The sequence below is a fragment of the Asterias amurensis genome, chromosome 4 (genome assembly GCF_032118995.1).
Source record: "Asterias amurensis chromosome 4, ASM3211899v1".
Lineage (NCBI taxonomy): Eukaryota > Metazoa > Echinodermata > Asteroidea > Forcipulatida > Asteriidae > Asterias > Asterias amurensis.
Window position 1 is genome coordinate 22,920,301 of NC_092651.1, and position 17,545 is coordinate 22,937,845.

General features: G+C 39.1%; 2 protein-coding genes across 3 annotated transcripts in view; one reads left to right on the plus strand and one right to left on the minus strand.

Annotated features, from left to right (window-relative positions):
• LOC139935913 (uncharacterized) overlaps nucleotides 1-13,952 on the minus strand; it is a 43,623-nt gene extending 29,671 nt beyond the window's left edge. The window contains exons 1-7 of one of the 2 annotated variants that reach the window (XM_071930538.1): nucleotides 13,816-13,952; nucleotides 7,810-7,936; nucleotides 6,501-6,523; nucleotides 5,689-5,912; nucleotides 5,023-5,124; nucleotides 4,454-4,563; nucleotides 487-3,522 (exon numbers count right to left, since the gene is read on the minus strand). In XM_071930538.1, the coding sequence (XP_071786639.1) occupies nucleotides 487-3,522; nucleotides 4,454-4,563; nucleotides 5,023-5,124; nucleotides 5,689-5,912; nucleotides 6,501-6,523; nucleotides 7,810-7,845 (3,531 nt within the window). In that variant the 5' untranslated portion in view covers nucleotides 7,846-7,936; nucleotides 13,816-13,952. The remainder of the gene's footprint in view (nucleotides 1-486; nucleotides 3,523-4,453; nucleotides 4,564-5,022; nucleotides 5,125-5,688; nucleotides 5,913-6,500; nucleotides 6,524-7,809; nucleotides 7,937-13,815) is intronic. The other variant, XM_071930539.1, reaches the window with a different exon arrangement.
• A 606-nt stretch (nucleotides 13,953-14,558) lies between these two features.
• The window catches only part of LOC139936505 (uncharacterized), an 87,872-nt gene continuing 84,885 nt past the window's right edge, over nucleotides 14,559-17,545 (plus strand). The window contains exon 1 of the mRNA XM_071931335.1: nucleotides 14,559-14,654. The gene's annotated coding sequence lies outside the window, so the exon portion shown is untranslated. The remainder of the gene's footprint in view (nucleotides 14,655-17,545) is intronic.

Here is a 17,545-nt window from a genome sequence, read left to right on the forward strand (position 1 = left end):
CTTTGACCTGGGATTTGTAGTACATGTAAAAGATTCCAGAACAGGTTTCCTCAGGCTTGCTAGCTAAAATGATTAGTTCACTTAATATGAGGCATCCTTTGTTTCATTACCAGAAATTTATAATAACATATAAGTTGTTTGTTTTGTTGCTTGCTTTGTTTCCCTTTTTTTTCCTTTTTTTTTTTTTTTCTTTTTTTCTTTTTTTTTTTTTTTTTTTTTTTTTGGGGGGGGGGGGGGTATTTCTTGTGATATGTTAGGGGCCTACACTTTTAATAGGATCAGATGAGCTGCATGGGCTTACCATAGAAAGTTTCATTCTTACTGACAGCTTTCATTTATCAATCAACAGCCGGAAAGAGAGCATGTGGCTTTTTTATTACCAAATCAGGGGTTGTACTTAATGGAATAATTTAAATACTGCATAAATAATAGCATAGTGATCAATGAAATGAGAGAATTTAAAAAAGATAAAACTGAAAAACTTACATCGCCAGATCCCTTGACTTTTTGATCATCTGTTTCAGAATCAGTCGCCACCTTGATTCGTCGTCTCTTCTTCCCCTTTCCACGATTATAACTACGCTCCTTTTGGAAGTCATTTGAGTCTTCATCGCTGTTTGAAGAAGACCTCTTCCGTGCACGCCCTCTCTTTCCCCCTTTCTTTGGTCTGCCCTGATCGGAGTCGTTTTCAGAACTTGGATTGGCCCGCCCTCGTTTTCGTTTCTTCATTTTTTTCTTTCTGGAGTCTGAGCCACTAGCATCTTCGTCACTGCCTTCACTGCTGCTCTCTCCCAGTTTGACCCTCATGAGATGGTGACGTCTTCCATGCTTCTTCTTCTTTGATGGTTTCTCATCTGATGAGCTTTCTTCTTCACCACTGTCACTCTCGCTCTCATCTTCCTCCTCTGATGCTGCATCAAACTCATCACCACTGTCTTTATCTTTAGTCTTCTTCTTACGCTTTCCTTTTGGTTTCTCAGAATCCTCGGAGGTTCCTTCATCATCTTCATCTTCTTCACTATCTCCTTTATTGAGTTCTGCTTCTATTTCTTCCATCAGTTGCTTCTCAGCAAGCTTATTCTCCAAGTCACTGTCAATATCCTCTCCTCCCTCATGCCCTCCGTCTTCAAGATGGCCCAAGTCACTATCGGAGATATTCTCCAAAAGTTGGACGTCATCTCCTGATTGGTCGCCATCTTTCTCTGAATCCTCCTCCTCAGCGTCTGAATTAGAGTCAGAGTCAGAGACCTTCTTTGACTTGGCGGACTTGCTCTTTTTTGATGTTGCTTTTTCTTTTGGTTTCTTAGATTCCACATTGTCAGAATCTTTCAGCGAATCGGAATCTTCAGGAGTCGATTCTTGCTCCTCGTTGTCGTCATCCTTTGTTTTTTTCTTCCCGGCTGGAGCCTTTGAAAGTGTCTTTATCTGCCTCTCTAGATCAGAATCAAAATTTGAGGAATCTGAATCTCGAACCTTTGCCTTGGATTTCCCTGCAGACTTAGATGCCGACTTTCGCATAACCTTCAATTTTTTGGATCCTTTAGGTGTTTGCTTTGATTTTCTTGGAGTGATAAGACGCTCAACCTCATCAGAATCATCGTCCTCTGGGTTGCTGGAGTCTAGTCCAGGCCCCTTTCTCTCGCCCTTCTTTTTCAGATCTGGTGTCTTGGAAAAGTCCACTTCAGAACTTGATTCTTCATCTGGATTTTTTCTGTTTTTCTTTTTCTCTTTTTTGCTCTTTTTCTTCTTCTTCTTGTCCTTGACTTTGTCCTCTTCGCCTTCTTCCTTTTGCCTTCTTGCAGATCGTCTTGGTGGGGCCTTCCAATCAGAGCCCTTTGATGAAGAAGAATCATCATCTGAAGATTCTGTTAAATCTGAACTCCCTTCCTTATCCTCATCCTCTTTGTTTTCATCCTCATCCTCTTTGTTTTCATCCACATCCTCTTTGTTTTCAAACAATTCCTTAGAAACCTTTGTTTTTGAAGACTCCTCTTTCTTTTCATCCTGTTCAGGATCTGATGCAATCCCTTGATCAAAATCTGAGGAATCGGTTGAATGCTTCTGAGAAACGTTCCTGGGACTCTTAGGTGTGGTCTTTTGCCGCCGTGGGGACTTGGACTTGTCTTCCTTGCTTTTTGCTATCTTCTGAGTAGATATTTTTTCAATTTTGATCCGCAAAGGAGTAATTTTAAATGGGGAATTTATTGTAGTCTCTTTCTTTGGAGTGGACATCTCATCTTCTCCTGATTGATCTGAACCTAAACCATCAATTTCTTCCATGAGGGCTTTTTCGCATTCAATGTCTAGATCACTGCGATCTTCCTTATCTACCTCTGACTCAACTTCTCCTCCCTCTGCGATCTCTTTCTCAATAACTTTTCCAGCTTTCTCTTTGTCTTCTTTCTCATCAGCTTCTCCATCTCCAAGATCTTCTTCGTCTTCAGCTTTGTCACTGTCAGTTTCCTTTGTATCAGATTTTTTGCTCTTACTCTTACCGTCTTTTTCTTCAATGTTTTTGCAAGGCGTTTCTATTTCTGTACTTTTGTCTAGCTGTTGATTGTCATCTTTCTCATGAATTTCTGTTTCCACATTTTGGTTTGTTTCTTCAGTTTCCATTTCCTGTTCTGATGAAACGCTTTGAGGATTCTCTTCTTCATCCAATTTGTTTTTTACTTCTTCACACTCCGCTGATTCTTCCAAACTCTCAGTTACATCTTCACTTTGATCATCAGTTTCATTGTTACGATTGGAGCGTCTTTTATTAGGAGTGTCTTTCTGCTTTCTGACAGTTTCTTTACTGCTTGAAGGTTTAGACTGATTTGGTTTGGAATCATGTGATGTTTGGCCGTTGTGTTGGGTGTGCGTCTTCTTCGCCTTTTTGTCTAGTTTTATTTCCATCCACTTACTAGACATGTCTAATTGCACCGTGCCCCTTTTAGTGTCCTTATCTGATTGAGCAGCAAGTCTTAGGTTAATCTCTTTCTCAGCCTTTGCTGTAGTACGCTTCAAGCTGCGCATAATCCACAATGCCATCTTGAGTCCCCAGCGATCTCCTTCCTTAGGTCTTAAGATCCTCAAACCATCAGAGCTGATCTCCAAAGTTGGTTTGTTGGGTTTAAACTGGAGATTAACGCTAACTTTGCTAATGCTCGGGTGGAGTGTTTCAGAATAGTCATCAGCCTCGTCAGCCTCTATTCCGTCGCTCGTTTGACGTCTGCGTGATTTGGACGGTTTCTGTTCTGCCAACTTATTCAAGCCCTCAAGAGCACTTTTACACTTCATGCGTAGCTCCTGGAGGGGTTTGTGGTCGCAGGCAAAGCAGCGCCACTTGGTGTCTTCACTGCTCATCAAGGCTGAGAGGAAACTTCGTCCTAGGTTGTGCTTGATGCATTTCTTGCAGAAGGCGTTAGTGCAGAAATCACAGCATATGAGACTACCCCCCTCGGCACACCAACGACACTGTTCATCAATCCCTTCATCATCTTGACTGAATGTACCACTCTTGTAGTAGTCGAAGCATCTCTGCAAAGAAATTAAATCATAAAACTTGATAAAATTCAGATGAATCCCTTTCAAACGTTTCTCATTAAAGGCAGTGGACACTATTGGTAGTTCCTCAAAATAATTTCTAGCATAAAACCTTTCTTGGTGCAAGTAATGGAGACAGGTTGATGGTATAACACATCTTGAGAAACGGCTCCCTTTGAAGTGCCATAGTTTTCGAGAAAGAAGTAATTTTCCACGAACTTGATTTCGAGACCTCAGATTTAAAACTTGAGGTCTCAAAATCAACCATCTAAACGCACACAACTTCGAGTAACAAGGGTGTTTTTTCTTTCATTATTATCTCGCAAGTTAGATGACCGATTGAGCTCAAATTTTCACAGGTTTGTTATTTTATGCATATGTTGAGATGCATCAACTGTGACGACTAGTCTTTGACAATTACCAATAGTGTCCACTGCCTTTATTTCAAGGAGGTGCTAATAATTAGTTGAGGTCAACCCTAAATAGGTTGAAAACTCCTTTACCAATACACTATGCTCCATCATTACTATAGTAAGCGAAGAGTTCCCACGGTCGGCTCATTACCATAATGCCCGCGAAAGACGAGACATGTATACATCACACACCACCACCACGGACGCATGATAGGGTCCAAAGGTCGTGATAAGGGAAGTGCGTGATTGGACGTCAAAATGAATAACTCATTTGCTTCCTCACATCCTGTGTTATCTGATAGGTCTGACGAAAGATATACATATTCATGGTCTGCATACTTGCATATCTGAGAGCACCCCCATTTTTTTCCAATAGTGGAAATTTTTCAATACAACACATTATGATGCCCCTGGTCTAGGCCTTGGTTCCCCTACCAAACGTTTCCCATAGACTTTAAGATTTTTTAGTGAGAAATACAAATTATCTTGCCCTCTCAGGGATTCAGACTCACCCTGCACAGAATGACCTTGAGTATGGGATGTGGTTTGAAGGTCCGAGCGTCTAAATGGTTGACTTGCTTATGGCATGATGTACAATGAGCCTTCTCAATATCACTCTCTACTGAAAGAATAAATAAATCACCAACAAATTAGGAGTTATGTCCCCTGGTTGTAGTGATAAGGGTAAAAACAACATCCCTTAGAACAAAATAAATGTTCACTTAGATTACATGATATAAAGATGGTCATGGTGGAAACTTCAAAATCTCGTTTTGCTTCAAATGCTACAGTTTTTGAGAAAGTAGTAAATTTTTTCAGTCTTCACAAACATTTTTGACCTCGAAAGAGTAAGTCGCTAGCTCCTGACACAGTGAAAACAGGAAAACAATTATTTTCTGGCGACTTTGATGACCGATTAAGCGAAAAGGGCAAAGTATGACTTTGGTTTTTGAATCAATTGACTGGTTGTATTGTCGTATTTCAGATTACCACGGAGTAACCTGGTAAGTCTGCTGCCACCTAGAGTTCAAATTAGTCTCCAAATGGATTAAAAATAATTCTACAATGCAAATCAATTCACCTTTTTGCGCCATGCGTCTGGTCCTGAGTTTGGTTTTGAATTCCGGTCCTTCAAAGTCACTTTCATTATCTGGAACAGCCTCGGGCTGAACAATCACTGTTCCTGGTTCGGGAAATAAAGCCAATCAATTAGTACACTACCGCGTAAAACTTCTGTTTTCAAATTACACTGGAATACTTGAGAAAACAATTAAATGGGGTTAGATATGGAGGGTAGTTGTGAAAACTTGGGATTTTGTATGAAATTATTCAATCTCAGGTACAAGTTTCATGGAACTCAAAGCAACACTTTGCTGATCAGAAACCAGAGCTCGAGTCTGGTGCTCTTACCACTCGGCCATGGCACACTACTTGTGAGTGGGAAACCCTGGTGGTCCTTAACTGACTCAATTTGGGTCGCAATAGGCCAGTTAAGTTCAAACTTCCTGCGATTTCCTGCGATTGTCTTTTTAAATTGTATTCTATGCGAACTCCTTTGTATTTTAATGTTGTAATTTGGTAATTCTTTTGTATCTAATTAGGCGCTTGAGGTAATTATGGCAATTTGGTGCTTTATAAATATCTTGTTATTATTAAAGAGATATTATTATCTGCTCGGCCATGACAAGCTGCTTGAGAGTAGGGAAACCCTGGTCTATACTCCAAGGGTAGTTACACTTAGGCTTACCCTCTGGGAGAACAGGGTCCTCTTTTTCCTTGGCCTCCTCCTCTTCCCTGGTACTATCATCACCGGTACCCGCCCCATTGCACACTGCCTCACTGCTTGTACTTGGGGTACCAGGATCAAACGATGAAGGGTCTATGTCCATCGCATCTTCAATGTCAGAGACTATGACTTCATCTTCGACTACTAAGGGCTGCCTCGTTATGTGGTGAGGCACCCTGGCTTTTCTGGAGAGGAAAGAATATCAGAGGTCAGAGGGAGTAAGTGGGGGAATGCGTTTAACAAGACCAGAATTGGTTTTACAGAAAATGCCCCACAGAGAGCTTATCTTTTGAACTGTTTGAATGTGAACTTTAAAAGAAGATTTCTACGATTTAAATTTTGGGCAGGTATTTTTCAATATTCCAAAATATTGAAAGATATTCATCAGAGTGAAAGTCAACATTTGAACAAAACAAAAAAGACCGACAGACTGCCATAGAATAATCATTGGCCTTGGGCCTACACTCCAGTTTAAAATTTGAGCACTAGCATGGAAAGATGGGAACAGTGTTGAGATATTGTAACGGAACCTCCCATGGAATTCCGCCAGTCGTATGAGTTATTACAGAAAAATTTGCCAGATAGGTTACCAAAGAAAAATGAACAAGCCAATTATTTTTGGACTAACAACCAATTCAAATGTTCCTAGTTGTCCTCAATGTAATTTCTTAGCACAGGCGACCGATATTTCACTCTGCTGGTTATTCAATTTGTCCTTCATAAAAGCACTTCCATGAGAGAAACTCAAATTTCTGATCATTGAATAAACTTACCTTCTTGAGGATCCAGTTGGCATCTGCAGAATGGGCGGAAAAATAAACAGTGACAAAATTTATAAACAATTTCATCCATTCGCTTAAATGAGAGACAAGCACGAAATTGGTTTGGCCATTCTATCAAAATTAGGTAAATTTAAACCAACTTATTGTTGTACCCTGTACTTCATAATATGTAAATGGTTTGTAAAAACTAATGGCCCGGTCACACAGGCCCCGATAACGAGAACGAAAACGATAACGATAAAAATGCACGCCCTCGATTGGCTGAATGAGCGTGGGCGTATTCTGCGTGGAGCAATTCAACCAATCGCGAGCGTACATTTTTATTGTTATCGTTTTCGTTTTCATTATCGGGTCCTGTGTGACCGGGCCTTTAGTATGCAATAATTGTATTTGGAAAAAGAACTTTGTTTATTTTTTACCACTGCACCAATGGCTACAAACTAATAAATGCCAGGAAATTTAAGAAAAAAGTATTGCTTGATTATGTGAAGTTTAAATGTTTCAGCATTTGCTAGCAAACACTAGTTTCTTATCTTTACAATCTAATGTAAGTCGCTGGTTCTAGAATGTGTGGTCATGGGTTCGAACGAATCCTGTCAATTCTTTTCCAAAACCTCAAAAAAGCACTCCGTGGACTAGTATATTGTACATCACTCATCAGAGTAAAATTGAAATTCAACATACAGACATGTACGCCTATGTAGCAGGCCTTGAACTAAGTTAGTTGCTCTTGAGGGGGCACAGCAATTTCCCTCTGGTAAGGAACACTACTACGTTTTTAGGAAAACACACATGAGTACAGGAACCTTGCACAGGGCACCACAGCAAAAGCACAGGGCACCACAACAATTGCTGTGGGTGATGTTGGTTTAAAGGCAGTGGACACTATTGCTAATTGTCAAAGACTAGCCTTCACAGTGGGTGTAACTCAACATGCATAAAATAACAAACCTGTGAACATTTTAGCTCAATCGGTCATCGAACTTGCAAGATAATATTAATGAAAGACAAAAACACCCCTGTCACACGAAGTTGTGTGAGTTTAGATGGTTGATTTCGAGACCTCAAGTTCTAAATCTGAGGTCTCAAAATCAAATTCATAAAAAATTACATCTTTCTCGAAAACTATGGCTCTTCAGAGGGAGCCGTTTCTCACAATGTTTTATACCATCAACCTCTCCCCATTATTCGTCACCAAGAAAGGTTTTATGCTACAATAATTATTTTGAGTAGTTACAAACAGTGTCTACTGCCTTTAACTTAAGGCCTGGCTAGTTACAAAAGTACTATGTATCCTAACCTTTGTAGTGGATTCGTTGCTACCAACTGTACTCATGGCTTGCTTGCAGGACAGAATAGGAACAGTCTACTACAATGTAGTTGCCCCCCGATTGGTTGGCTTCTTGTGATGCACTTAACCAAAACACCTGTGCATAAAAAAAGTTGAGCATTAACTGTGTGAGAATTTGCAGTGCATACTTTCTCTCCAAGAAAGGAAAACAAGAGGGGGAGGGATTACTGAAACAGTCAGACATGCAACTTGGTAAATGAAAAGAAGGTAGTTCAATGGCCAAGCACACCAAACTTTCTCTAGTGTCTTCCAACTTCTTTGGCACTTTAAAGCCATTGGACCCTTTCGGTAAACAGTGTTGTCCAAGGCCCACACTTTGTGTACCACAACTTCTATATCAAATAACAAACCTGTGAAAATTTAGGCTCAATCGGTCATGGGAGTCGGGAGAAAACAACGGAAAAACCCACCCTTGTTTCCGCGCGTTTCGCCGCGTCATGACATGTGTTTAAAATAAATTTGTAATTCTCGTTAACGAGAATTTATATTGTTTTGCTGTTTTCTCAAAAAGTATAGCATTTCATGGAATAATATTTCAAGAGAAGTCTTTCACCATTGCCTTCTGTAAACCGTGTAAGTTATTTGTAAATCTGTGAACTTAAATTTTTGTCTGAACAGAAAGGGTCCAATGGCTTTAAACAAGAAAATCATAATTAAAGGATTGGTAAAGAAATCACTCTTTTTAATTAATGTCGAAAGGACACAACTTCCACTATTAGTATTGCAACTAAATAGTAAACTGCCCACAAATTGATGAGTTTTGCACAATATTAGGCCTAACTCTGTAAAAAAGACCACTAGACTGCATTGTAGGTTGTGCTGAGTTTGACTATAAATGTCATCCAGCAATCACAAGACCCGACACCCCCCCCCCCCTCCACCCTAACAAAAATTAAAAAATTAGTATAGCTCTACTTATGCTCTCATGTCAGGGATTTGCTGTTCACACTGTTTTGGGTTTTCTCTAATCCTTTTAAAACCCTTAACAATAACACCCAAAACTTTCTTAAAATTCAAATTCAATTACACTGGGATGGTACAAATTCACATCCGGCTCAAGAAAGTCAGTTGAGATTTTCATAAATGGTTATAAAACATACATGTGTACACTGCTCGTAGCATCCATGCTCAATAGTAACACACAGTGTGCAATGCACAACAGGAAGCTTGTAGGAATAGATACAGACATGACAGAGTGCATTCACCTCCAAGTATAGGGGTAAAACAGTCAAATCAATACATCTGGTGTACTTAGTACAAATATGATAAAACAGTTGATTGAATATGCACCATGTATACGTTTGCAGTACACATGGCACCTTATAAACCCTACAGTGTGATGGGTCTCATAATTCAAAAACTTCACAAATTAATTTGACTGGATAGTGGAAATAGACAAAGCGCTGTAAAAACTAGAGCTTATTGTTAGTATACAATACATTGATATGACATAAAAATGCTTTTAGTTGAAGCAAGGATGGTTTCAGAAAAGGAGACAAGCTGATAGAGAAATTACATCCACAAGATGAAGCTGGAGGTGCAAACCCATACAAATTAACTTTTGCAGAAAATAAGATTTATAAAAAATAGTACAAACTGTCATCCTGATTACATCATGTACGTGTACGTCTTCAGTGGGTATTATGTATTTCATGCATGATAAAATGTGCACAATGCACTGAGGCAGCTTGCAGAGAACTCAAGTGCAGCTGGGAAGCAATTAGTCTTTACAAAGATTTTGGGTTAAAAAGAGAAGAATTTGGACCTTATTTGTTAAATCAGGTGACACATTAATTATAATCAGCAAAAGGGAAACTTTGATGCATTAACATAATCATGAATATTAATTAAGAAATTAATTATTCATGAGTTTGAAACATGAATATGAATGAAATCATGATTATTCATGTCCTCATTTGCATAAAAAGCAGACACCCACAATGCACTGCTCAAAATGGCTTCTGTGTAAAATGATATGTGTAATAATGAATGGGCAGTATGTACACCATGATGGAACCCATGGCATCTTAAGTATCAAGATCAAGAAGTACACATACATTAATAAGAAGTCTGACCGTCTCTGGTTGACATGCTATTTTCATTTAATTTTTTTTCCTGAACATTTTGAACCAACATAATGAAAATGCTATTGCTGCATATGATGTTACTCCCTCTGTAAATTAGGGAATAGTTTATGCTATTTCTTCACCGAGGTGCTGAGTGGTAATCAGTTTAAAATAAAATGCAGAAATGATTCATTGTCCAACTAATAAACAAATAAATGCACTTAGCAGTTTTTAGTAAACCATGATTTATATTATAATATATATATAGCATTGCATTTACATGAAAACAAAGTTAGCCAAAATATGTCAATGATAATCGTACATAAAGACTACAATGTAACTGGCTAATTTTGGTAAAATAAACTTGCCATTGCTAAACAAAATACGCAAAACAGCTTAGAAGGCCGCCTGCACCTAAACTGCAACACGCCTGCACTACTTTCAGATTGACTTTTTGACTTTTTCAAAGTCACTTAACTGTATAACTCAAAAACACACGCCACCGCATAACACCTTGCTCTACTCACTGTTAAATGCTACTTTAATGGCCTGCAGTTGTTGCCATATTGGTCTGCCCTTTGAATACATTTTTGTTTTGAGCCCTACGCATTATACAGGCAATGGTTTGTTGTATATTGCATTTTAACTGATTGGAAAGAAAATGTGCACAAGAGTAGGAAGCTAAGCAACTAATCTCCTTTTTAATTACTTTATTTTGTCTCCAGCACAACCATTAAAAACATTCATTAATACCTAAGACAGTTTCACTATTCCTATAAATTGGTGGAGAGCGCATCACGTGGGTGTGTATAAACCTTTGTTAATGACCAGTAAAAAGTGTGAAACATGGGCATGACAAGCGAGCTTGCACCTGTGCTTATAAGACAGAAATCATTACTATTGGTCGAGAGCAACTGCTGGAACAGTTGTGCCACATCACGCGATACACGCGACGCACACAGCAATCTCCTGTTAAGGAGTTGTTTACCCGAGGGCCTTGACTGGGCCTTACCATTTCATAGCCGGAAGTGTGTTGTGTTGAAAGAAATCATTGAACAACTATAATTTTTGCATTTATTTTACTTTTTGACCAAAAAGTGTAAGTGTTGCTGTTTTTTTACTGAAAAAGGTATTTAGGAATGGGAATCAAAGTCTGTTGAATCAGATTTCAACTAGTGGTTTAAACCCAACGAGGCCTGGTTCTTAAAGGAACACGTTGCCTTGGATCGGTCGAGTTGGTCTTTGAAAAGCGTTTGTAACTGTTTTTTATAAAATGCATATGGGTAGAAAGATGTTGTAAAAGTAGAATACAATGATCCACACAAACATGCCTCGAAATTGCGTGGTTTTCCTTTTACCTCGTCGACTAACACGTCGGCCATTTATGGGGGTCAAAATTTTGACTCCCATAAATGGCCGACCATGTTAGTTCGCACAGTAGAAGGAAAACCACGCATTTTCGAGGCAAACTTGTGTGGATCATTGTATTCTACTTTTAAAACATCTTTCCAACCATATGCATTTTATAAAAAAACGGTTACAAACGCTTTTGTTTTGACCAACTCGTCCGATCCAAGGCAACGTGTTCCTTTAATTATTTACCTCAACTTTGTCTCGGTAAAATTATCAAGAACCAGGCCTCGGCGGGTTTAAACCACTTGTTGAAAACCTCTTCACCACACATTGATTCCCTTATTGAAAATTCTTGTGTGCAGTGCTCATGTGAACTTGGATCGCTTGTTTTTATTTTGCATTTTCCTAATATTTCTTTTGTTTTGACTTAAACAATGTTTTTTCTTTGGGAACTAGAGTTAGGTGAGCCAATTGCTTCCTAATAAAAACTCTTGCCCTTTCAAGTGTAGTACTAAGATTTTTACAAATGTAATTTCAAAAGAGAGTGCATGGAATGGGGACCCCCCCCCCCCCATGACATGTATTTTGTATGTGGTTTTATTTGCCAATTTAAAAAAAAACTAGACTTGACAATGATGATGACTCGTGGAAATAAACTGCCAGATTTTACCCTGTTTATGTGATACTTGCTTACAATGTTGCTCAGAAAAATGGCTATTATTTGAACTAACTGGGCCATTAAAAGGCAGTGGATGCTATTGGCAATTACTCAAAATAGTTATTATCATAAAACCTTTCTTGGTTTACCAGTAATGTGGTGTTTTTTTCTTTCATTAATATCTCGCAACTTTGATAAACGATTGAGCTCAAATTGTCACAGTTTTGTTATTTTATGCATATGTTGAGATATACCAACTGTGAATACCAGTCTTTGACAAATTACCAGAAGTGTCCAGTGTCTTAAAGGAACACGTTGCCTTGGATCGGACGAGTTGGTCTATAAAAAAGCGTTTGTAACCGTTTGTTGTAAAATGCATATGGTTGGAGAGATAATTTAAAAGTAGAATGCAATGATCCACACAAGTTTGCCTCGAAATTGCGTGGTTTTCCTTTTACTGTGCGAACTAACACGGTCGGCCATTTATGGGAGTCAAAAATTTGACTCCCATAAATGGCCGACCGTGTTAGTTGACGAGGTAAAAGGAAAACCGTGTAATTTCGAGGCATGTTTGTGTGGATCATTGTATTCTACTTTTACAGCATCTTTCTACCCATATGCATACTATAACAAACGCTTTTCAAAGACAAACTCGACCGATCTAAGGCAACGTGTTCCTTTAAAATGCGGCGTGGCCATCAATGAATATTGAGTGTACTGTGTCTGTAAAGCTGACTTCAAGTCTCTCTCCCAGCATGGGAAATGAACTGTCCCTCTTGGATGAAAATAACACACTAAAGTAAAGTCAGACCACAGGTTGTACAACGATTGAACCTGCTAGGATACAGAAACTTATGAGTTAACTACAAAAAGGTTTTGGAGCTCATGATATACAATCCGCGATATGGGGGGGGGCAGAGTGTACCCCCCCCACCCAATTGACCGATCCACTAAGCTCCGCCCCATTGCGTATTGACCAATCACAACGCAATGAAGGTCCGACACTAAGGTCCGACATGCGTGCGCGTATCTTGGCGCGCACGTCAGAGTTGTGCAGAAAGGCATTGGAGAGCCCCACGTGTTTTTGCTCACACGTGCGTCGTGGGCGGAGCCTACTGGATCGGTGTATACTAAGCATTTTCCTCATTGTATTGCAATATACCAACTCAATGCAAGGCGTTTCATCAAATTTCCTGTTTTTGCCATTTGCCGATTCTCTTTTCGTTTCGCTCTAAAAGTAGTTGGGTTTTATTTTCCAGTAGTTTGTGTAGCTTTGTACATTAAATTATAATGAAAAGTAACTTGAATAAAATCCTCCTCCACGATAAAATAAATAAAAAAATAAATAGATGATATGGCGGGGGAATGGGGGGTGTTGCCTGCACTAAAACTTGTGCTACGTGCCACTACCTTCTTTGTTTAATCTAGAATAGTTTGAGAAATACAGCTATTTTTAAAGTGTACAGACAGCCTGCAGAGGGGTTGAACGTCAATCACTGAACAGCCTTTTTTGCTGCCAAAATTCAAGAGCACTTCCTCCCTACACAATCCACGTAAAAAAAGTCTTTATCTTTTTTTTGTATACTTTACTCCTTTCAATGATCACAATAACATAATTGCCAAGCAATCCACCCTCGAGTAACCCTACAGTTTTGCAAGTGTGGTGAATCAACTATGACATATCTGTCGCCTTTTTACGTAATGAAAAAACACAACAGAAAAGCTCATGTCGTGCCCATAAAAACAACACGTGAACTGTGTACAAAAGTGAGCAACGCATTACGCCGTGTCAAACGCTATCAGAAAGTTCATTGTTTCCATTGTTACACACCGGTAAAAACTCACTTCACACGAAGTTTAAAGAAATAACAACCTCACCTTATCAAACCATGATTATGGTCTCTTGTCTCGACACTTCGTTAAAAGCAGGTGGTATATTTAAATGACAAATCGGCTTAAATCCATCCATTTATGCCGCAAAACTGGAATCCCCGCGAAATCCTTTTCCATTTTCGCCGCCTTGTCTGGCGGAGTTGTTTTGCGCTTAAGGTTGGCGCATACTATTGAATATGCATTATTTTGACTCCTCCCATGCGCGCTGGGCCGGGGAGGTACGATTAATTTCCCATTCATGAAACAGCTCAATTTGTATGATCTCTAACAAACTCGGTTGCTCCGATTGAGGTCATCAATGAAAGAATATTAATTTTGGCCGCCGGTTTTGATGATGGATTCGGCCCATTATATAAAACTTTTGGCAAAAAAAAAAAAAAAACTACCAACAACATAGTTTGTTTTATATTTGGTTCATCTGTAGATTTAGGAATAAAATTTGACTGTCATGCATATGCATGATGGGATACACCACTTTCTTTTTGGGAAGTTTTTTTCAATGGACCCTTACAAAAATTCCTTTAGGAGTCAAGCCTATATGAAATCGTCTATGGGATTTTTTCACTAACTTATATTATTTTTTCAGAGCTGTTAAAGATAATATTTTAGCGGTACTCATGTTATTTTTTTATATTATTTTTTATTGTTATCACCTATTTTTAGTACTATTACCTAGTACCAAAACGCACTAGCAAATGATTGCGCAATACCCCTTCCGCCGCCCACACATTATACATGCACATGCTGTACTCTCTGTCCTTACTCTATGCTGTACTGTACGATGAAATCAACACGTCTCAGAAGCCTCTAGAAAATCCACCACGGTTAGTCGTTTTGTTTTACTATTACTATTTAAATTGTGTTGTCATACCATTTGTCATTGCTTATTTTATGTAATCGGTGTTTGTGCTTCTGTTGAGATGTAAAAATCAACATAGAACGTTTTCTAAAAAAGGAATAAAGAGTGGGACTGGGACGAGTCTTGAATTCGGCGGGGGTCGAATCCGATCCTCGGCCGTGTCTTGAGGTATGGTACAGCACACACCATGCACACACACACGGTGTCCAGTCGCAGTTTTGCATATATAATGAGCTTGGAGGGCACATTTTCAAAAAATCATATACTGAAAACCCAGCCATGTAAAAATATAACAACGTGACAGTATGAACGAGGAATGCTTAATTGTAATGACAAAAACCATAGGTGAATTTTTAATTGTTCAGAAATAAGCAATTTCGGACTATAAAAATGACCATCGTTGTACAAAAATAACGGTCTCCGAAAAAGTCCCTTTTGTAGCATTTAACGAAATCGTGCAGACAAACCTTAATCATGTGTGTTCAGGTACATTATTCATCTACTCAACCGCTACTGTCGTTGTTTCTGAATCCACTCGAAACAGTCGGGGGCACCCTAAGTATCCGTCGCCGTCAGCGCGAACTTTCTCGGTAAAAACATCCACCATTACTCAATGGTATAATGTGAGCCCGAACGTGATTGGTCAGAATGTGCATCAAGCTTGCCAACTGACTAATCAGCTTCTACGTAACAAAATGCAAGGCACCTTTGGTTTGGCACGATTCCTTGCTCATGTCATGCAATCATGGGGGCTTGTTTTGACAACAAAGCGGTGCCCGACTATTATTCGTTATAGACCTTTCCTTTGTTTACAAACATTGGGACGAAACCAGCGCATGCGCAGTTTCTGGTTGGCAAGTTACTTTATAAAATGTCGCCTGACAGTAAATGGAGGCTTTGGGCTTAGTACAAACAAGTCGCTATAGAATCGTACAGTAATTTCGTGAAGAATTTCAGATTCAGCAGTCAGCGATGACAGTTGTGAGTGCTTGGGTTCGTGATTAAAACAACTGGATCTGTAGTTCTGCGCAATTGTGTGTATGCATGGCAGGGTAAGCCTCTCTAGTCTCTGTCACGTTGACCTTGTTGACGTTCTTTATTAAACTTTTAACTTAGGCAAGCGGGCATTTTAAATTTGTATTTTCATTTAAATTGTTTTTAATTTCAAACTAGGCCATGGAGGCAGGCCTCCATGACTAGGCATAGGGCCTATCTCTGTTATTTTGGGGAACAGCGTGAAAAAAACGTAGGGACCTACACATTATTTATACCGGACCACTGTTACTGTAGTGTTAGTGTTACTTTAAGTCTTTAGCCTGGTTGAGTAGTTACTTAGTACGTTGTTATTTTTGTTATATTCGAGAGCCATTGCGGTTTTTATTATGAAATATAATTGCAGTTGAATTGCAAATTGATAGCGGTCCAAATGTAGATCAGGGGAATGGTAATTTGTTCAGTTCACGATCACATATTTTGGTAATTCAATTCAGTAACATTTATTTCAATGCTGTCATTCATATAAAGAAAAAAAAAAAAGTTTCCTCAAGCAAACTCGCCCCACCGGCCAAACTATACATACTGTGGACAATCACTCCATATCCGGATGTACTCCTAGAACTATTTCGGTTTCGTCTGCTATCGTCTCCCATATTGCGGTTTCGTCTGCTAGGCCTATCGTCTCCCATATTGCAGTTTCGTCGGGAGACGATAGCAGATGTAACCGAAATAGTTCTAGGAGTAATCCGGATGATGGTAATCTAGCTTACTCGCCCACGAAAATGTCATCCTCGGGCAAGGTCACCCCAATAAATAATATATAAACAGATCATCTCCCAACGCCTGCCTATTTACAAGTATTTATTTTCAATTTCATCTATGAATGAAAATAATGTGTGTAAGCAAAATAACGCTTTTCATCCATGAACCCTTTAGGCACCCACTAGTATTAAGCCATTTGACTCACACCACTTCCCAGTCATGATCTTTCCAAGTTTTCATTGTAAAAAAACAAACGCTCTAAGTTTGCTTCAGTGACCATGGCGACTTGAGAAATAATGTACAGTTAATCCAAGCCAGGGGGCGACTTTGGCGGGGGTTGACAATGCTAGGGGCGAGCTTGCCAGGGGGCGCCTTTGTTGAAGGTACATTTTTCGGGGCAGTCTTGTTTCCTAGGCTGAGAGTTGTCAATAGATGTAGATTTTGGCACGTAACCTATAGGCTACCAAATTAATAACAAGTCCTGCTTTTTCTTTTTGCTTTTTAATCAGCATTGGAGAAGTGTGTAGTCTATATTACGGCAATACTGTTCAAGTTGGAGGCAGCAAAACAGCTGGAGTATACGACCAAGGCCTGCACTGAGAACGCATCCATATGGAACCAAGATTTTCTCAAAGGAACAGGGCTCGAACCATGTACTGTCAAAGATCTTCATTTTGTTAGGATTCGAGTACTTTTTCAAAATTATTTTTGTGACATTGTTCTACTCATTTCTCAAAAACTACAGCACCTCAGTAAGTAATATTTTAAGGGAGGCTTTCTACTATCATTATCTTCAAACTGTGGAAGTGTAATGTAAATTTGTGGATATTGTGTTTTGTGTTAGAAAAGAGTACATAGACCCTAAACCAAGTTATGACAGGTGTGGACAGATCAGGTCAGTAAAATCTAACTTGGATGTCACTTTAAAAGCCACTCTAGAAAGTCTTGATCTGTACACACTTCGACAAATTAACCCAGAAGCTTGTATATTTTCTCTCCTTCCAAAAGAAGATGATAAAGAAACAGTCACCTTCAGAAAACGAAAATAACATGAAAATTAGGCGGGAACAACAATAAAGAAGGTCCAACAATCAGATC